Raw genomic sequence first — 5,959 nt, 5'->3', positions numbered from 1 at the left:
CGGGCTAAGCAAGAACCGTTCTTACCCACGTATCAAAACCACAATGATAGTTCGTCAAGTTAGTGTTGTTTTAACCTTCTCAAGGACCGGGCGTAGCCACGCTCGGTTCAACTAAAGTTGGAGAAACTGACACCCGCCAACCACCTATGTGCAAAGCACGTCGGTAGAACCAGTCTCGCGTAAGCGTACGCGTAATGTCGGTCCGGGCCGCTTCATTCAACAATACCGCCGAACCAAAGTATGACATGCTGGTAAGCAGTATGACTTGTATCGCCCACAACTCACTTGTGTTCTACTCGTGCATATAACATCTAGGCATAAAACCTGGCTCGGATGCCACTGTTGGGGAACATGGTAATTTCAAAAAAAATCCTATGCACACACATGATCATGGTGATGCATAGCAACGAGAGGGGAGAGTGTTGTCCACGTACCCTCGTAGAACGAAAGTGGAAGCGTTAGCACAACGTGGTTGATGTAGTCGTACGTCTTCACGATCCGACCGATCAAGTACCGAACGCACGGCACCTCCGAGTTCAGCACACGTTCAACTCGATGACGTCCCTCGAACTCCGATCCAGCCGAGCTTTGAGGGAGAGTTCCGTCAGCACGACGGCGTGATGACGATGATGATATTCTACCGACGCAGGGCTTCGCCTAAGCACCACTATGATATTATCGAGGTGGACTATGATGGAGGGGGGCACCGCACACGGCTAAGAGATTCAAGGGATCAATTGTTGTAGATGAAGTGGAAGATCTCTGTAGCTAAGGTTTAAGATTTGCCTAACTCCTTCCAACGTGAGATTTGTTAATGAGCCTAAACAACTCCTTACATGTTCCCACCTTTCCTTTTGGATGGAATCTTTGCTGGCTAGCATGCTGGATATAGTAACAATTGCAAGAGGCAAACCACCACATTTTTTAAGAATTTCAACCGAAACATCTCTAAGATGGCGAGGGCAAGCTTCCTCAGAACCAAATATCCTGCCAAAAAATAGTCTTATCGAGTCTTTGTCGTTGAGGGGCTTCATTTCTAAAATGTGATCATGTCCATGGAAACAACATGCCTTAGCCACCACCTGAATTCTAGTAGTAGTTATTACTCTGCTCCCAAGATTATTTTCTGGAAAAGCACATTTGATAATATCCCAGGCTGATACATCCCATATATCATCAATTACAATCAAGTACCTGCCAAACATTCATCACTGTGTCAACCAACTGAAATTTATCAAGTGATTAAGACATCGAACCAAAAAACATAACTTTGTTTAATCAAACATTCGTTATGATTGAATAAAAAAGACTCATTAATTAGTTTGTGATTGTTAATAAACCAAATTTTTGGGGAAAAATAATATATGATCTGAAATAAATTAACACATGTTGTTTAAGATCAATGTTGTCACCGATAATAAAATCAGCATACAAATTAGACTAATACGGTTTACTCGTATAAGTTTATTAAATGAAATCAGTAGGCGCACAAAATTCGAAGAAATTCAGTAGAATGTAGATGTATCTACTAAATTACTAAACTAGTTGTGTGTCTGTTATGCTCATCTAATGATTTTCTGCCAATACTTCACTGTGCAGCATATTTTCTTTTTCTGAACTGAGTTGGGAAAATATACTATATATGTATGTATGAGAAATCTTACAAATCAAAAACCAGAACAAACAATGATACATGAAGTAAGAATATGCACCTCTCATCTTTTAGATGTTCCCTGAGCATGTCGATAAGATGTGACTCGCATGCGTGAATAGATGGTTCTACCCCAAGTTGTGATAGTAAACCACGAAGAAGTTTTGGGATGTCTGGCTTTTGAGACACTAGCACAAAAGCAGTACAGCTGCTAAATTCACCCTTGAGCTTACCATATACCACATTGGCAAGTGTTGTTTTGCCTAGACCTCCGAATCCCACAATAGATACCACTTTCAACTTCTTCTCCCCTTCACTTAGCAAGTTAATAAGCTCATTCGTTGGCTCTTCAACACCAACAAGGTTAGCTGCGTTTTCATAGAGCGTGGCAACACGTGGGTCAATGGCCACATTGCTTGATGAGGAGGTATCAATCTTATACCTGTGACGCCGTGCACTTGTCTCGAGAACAAGTTTCTTTACGTCCTCGATTTGTCGAGCAATTCGATGTCGAGCCGTCAAAGTTTTGAGGCGTCGAATCGTGCTGCTGACGAACCCATCACTTTTGTCGGTGCCTCCAATGTTTTGCATAAAGTCATCAATGATTTCCTCGATGTCGTACGACATCTCCCTGACGATGTCTCTCCATCTCTTGGTTTGTGGATCTAGCTCATCCAGATAAGAAAGCCCCTCAAGTGCATCCTTCATGCCGGCAAGTTCATCGCTGACGAACTTGACCTCTTTCCGGAGGTTTTTGAGCTTGGCGAACTCCTCCCCCATGAGATTGGCCAGCTTACCCAAGACGGAGTTCATCGCGCCTGTGGAAGCACTCACCAATATCCTGTCCATCGCAACCGTTTATCTTGGCTCCTGGTTATGCTCCTGCAGTGTAGATCAGGATTTCCGAGTTGGTTCTATTTTTTTGCCTAGATAATAGAAAGGGAAAGAACTTCTAATATGTAGCATGTTAATTGAAACAAAAACTAAGCATGTTAAAAAACTAATCATGCCTACAAATACTATATCGTACTCCCTTCAATCCATATTAATTGTCGCAACTTTAGTGCAACTTTGTAGCTGTTTACCCAATCGAAGGCGTTGAGTTCCTACTAATTCACAGCAAACTGAAGCTCAGGCAACAAAAAGCAAAGCGGAGTTCGGAGAGAGTTAATAACCTCTGAAAGTTGCAACGCGTGCTCGGAGGAGATGCCCCTGGCTGCTCACTGGTGGTGGCCGTACGGCCGGCGGCGAGCAGAGCTCGCAGTACGATTTTCGGAGTCGGAGGAGAGGAAATGCCTCTGCATGTGCGAAATAAGGAGAGGAACGAACAGAGTAGTACGCGATGATATGCATCTGGTGGGAGTGGTTGGGGAAAGGAAAAAGTCATGTCCACGTAGTACATATACAATTGAGGTCGTGTCATTGTGTGTTCGTACTTCGCACGCATTCACTATATATTATCTGGTCAATAAGACCAAGAGGCAGTCGTAAAGCATGACATGGGAGGTGATCAAACAAGGGGTATAAACATTACAGGAGGTCGACAATGTGCAGGTAAACCATGATGATTAGTCGCCCTCTGGATGTAACTGTCAGTCTGAATGTTATTACCAAAATTTTCTCTGTTGTGTTTTCCCATCGTATATGCCTCTTCAGTTCAGTATTAGTATTGCCTGCCAATTTTGAGCTGCATGGATCTTAATGGGCTGACCTCGATCATCATCTCAGACTCACAGCGTGACAATGAACTTGCATTGAAATTGACAGTATTACAGTACTTTTAACAAATTTGTCAGGAATCTGCAGACAAGAAACATTCAGTTAGCCTGAATTTTAGTAGCGAACTCAATCATCATGTTAGACTCATAGCGAACTTGCAATGGAGTTGAGGGTATTACATTATGTTAAAAAATTTATCATGAATCTGCAGAAAGGAAACATTCAGTTCGGTACAATGTAGGAAACCAACATATCGGTTGCTTGATCTTCAGCAGTCCATCATTAGTCGTCTGTCCGTTGGTGTTCTGACCGTGTTGTCACAAACGATGAAGTCTAAAACCCACTTGTTTTCTGAAAAGCCAAGAGTTGTACAAATTAATACGTACTCCTTCTATAAAGAAATATAAGAGCGTTTAGATCATTTTTTTTTTACAGAAACGTTTAGATCATTACTTCAATGATCTGATCTAAACGCTCTTATATTTCTTTAGGTAGGGAGTAAGAAATAGGTAGGCTTAGGAGTTGAGGAGAGCCATTTGCTACAGCTGCAGTTTACTAGTACAAATCAACGTCTCAAGCTTGAAAATGTGCATGCGTAACGCTGCAGAAAGCCTATTAGCTAGGTAGCAAATGGTAGTTTGGACAGTTAGAGGAACTTCAAATGGTAACCAGGTGGATAAATTAGTGAGGGAGAGAGGATAACTTTCATTTTTTTTCCAGTCAGTTTCCTATTAGAATACTTTCTAAACTTTATGTAAAATTTCCATAATTAAAAATGACTGTGAATTAAAAAAAAACCCACAATACTAAAAAGATGTGCACAAATTTTAAAAATATTCATGAATTCTGAAAAATGTTCTCAAATTAAAAAATGTTCCTGAATTCGAAAACATTCTCAGTTTTTATTTTTTTTCGCGAATTTGAAACTAAACCCGGATTCCAAAACACACTGAATCTTAAAAAATGAATTCATTTTTTCCAGATCCCCAAAAATGTTCCAAAATTTATAAACAAATTACGAATTTGAAAAGTTACAAGAATGGTAAAAAAGAAATAGGAGAAACCCTTAGAAGCCAAAAATAAAGTAGAAAGAGGGAGGGGGGGGGGGGGGGGCGAGGGGGGTGGGTTTGCTGGGAAGAATACGAAAATTTCTTCTCATTCTCGCAAACTCAAGAGCGACTTGGTGGTGCAGAATGGCTTGGGCGAGTCTTTGTCTCGCCTAGTGCGAGAACGAGCATCGCCGCTCTCCTTAGGAGCGTGCGAAGTGGGATGACCCATTAGCGTTAGTTCGTTAATTTCATTCGTTTTCCATTTTGTACTTTTATTTATCTGTAAAATGGAAAGTATTATATTTAATTTTATTAAAAAGTTTATTGTGCATTCAAAAGAAATATTCACACAACTTTTAGAAAATATTGATAGCACTGAAAAAAATGTTTGTGACATTTTAAAATGTTCATGCGTTTCAAAAAAATGTTTGTTCATTTTTTATAAAATGTTTATACAATGGAGAAATAAATTGCGTAATTCAAAAAATGTATTTTGTACCACTAAAAAATGTTTATACAATGAAAAAAATAATATGTGTGTAGTTTAAAAAAAGCATATAATAAAAAAACCTCCACTTCTATTTGAAAAATGTTCAACACGTTCTCGAATAAATGTTCAAAACATGCATTTGACAAAAAATATTTTTCAGCCTGGAGTGTAGTTCGAGCTAGGCTCCGACTTATTTTTTCTAGTATTTTGGGCTAGGCTTTTGGGCTTCAGATAGGGCTTAAACGTGTAAACATTGAAATTCAACATTCGGGTCGGGCTTCCTTGCTCCCGGCTTGATTTCAGGCCGGGCTCGAGCTTGACAAAAGAGAGTATTCAGGCTTTCGACCGGGCTCGGGCTTGAGAAAAGAAGGTCGAGCTTTTACGAGCCTAGCCTGAAACCCGGCTTGGGCCGACATTTGCACATGTTTAGATGAGAAGCAAATGAGTCGCTCTTCTCTAACTCTCTTCTAATGCAGTGGGCCAATCAAAATGAAAAAACAATGCCTAATACTCGAGGAGTGTTTCTCCACCTGGTCTACCGCTACGTGCATCATGCGAGCGTTTGCCATGCCTTTCACTCTTATTGGGTTTATGTATGTGTAGCACCAGCATGTGTTCCTTTTCTCCTCGCCAAACCCTAAGATTCACCCCTCCTCTGTATGAATCTGTGTATATGGATATAGGTTACCATCTGGTGTATTGCTAGAGATTAACATTTTAAGTGGGATAAGCTTGATCTCGAATTAGGTTTTCGCCCCACTCTATGGCTAAAGCAACCACCATGCCCATACAACAAGGTCAATTTCACGTAAAGTGAAAATTAAGTCCGTTGGGGCAACAACACAAACATGCCCAAATAAAGTAACAAAGAAAGAGGAAAAACAACAACCAAGTGACCGAAAGATCAGCGGCTATGTGGCGGGGCAAGGGGACAAGCTGCCACAGTCATCACGTCCATCACACTTCCAAGCCGTTCACGATCTCGACTCCTAGAGACTGGGTGTCAGTCTTGCAAAAACGCCAGGAATTTGAATACAAAGTCAATGGCCC

The 5,959-nt window shown here is 40.8% G+C and overlaps 1 protein-coding gene across 1 annotated transcript; it reads right to left on the bottom strand.

The window, feature by feature from the left end:
* Positions 1-572: 572 nt before the first annotated feature.
* On the bottom strand, positions 573-3,007 carry LOC123162170 (disease resistance protein RGA5). Its single transcript, XM_044579961.1, has 3 exons — positions 2,827-3,007; positions 1,713-2,533; positions 573-1,194 (listed from the first exon to the last, which is right to left on the bottom strand). Exons 2-3 carry the CDS (start codon positions 2,498-2,500, stop codon positions 726-728), a joined length of 1,257 nt encoding a protein of 418 aa, XP_044435896.1. The 5' UTR covers positions 2,501-2,533; positions 2,827-3,007; the 3' UTR covers positions 573-725.
* Positions 3,008-5,959: the final 2,952 nt, after the last annotated feature.

The sequence above is a fragment of the Triticum aestivum genome, chromosome 7B (assembly GCF_018294505.1).
Source record: "Triticum aestivum cultivar Chinese Spring chromosome 7B, IWGSC CS RefSeq v2.1, whole genome shotgun sequence".
In the NCBI taxonomy this organism is placed as follows: Eukaryota; Viridiplantae; Streptophyta; class Magnoliopsida; order Poales; family Poaceae; genus Triticum; species Triticum aestivum.
Note: the sequence above shows the minus strand (reverse complement) of the source record. Positions and strands in the feature narration are given on the sequence as shown.

Excerpts from the sequence above, each read along its gene's own strand:
- LOC123162170 (XM_044579961.1), bottom strand. The coding sequence starts at position 2,500 with ATGGACAGGATATTGGTGAGTGCTTCCACAGGCGCGATGAACTCCGTC. Across the intron at positions 1,195-1,712 it reads GAACATCTAAAAGATGAGAG|GTACTTGATTGTAATTGATG; the intron begins GTGCATATTCTT and ends AATGTTTGGCAG.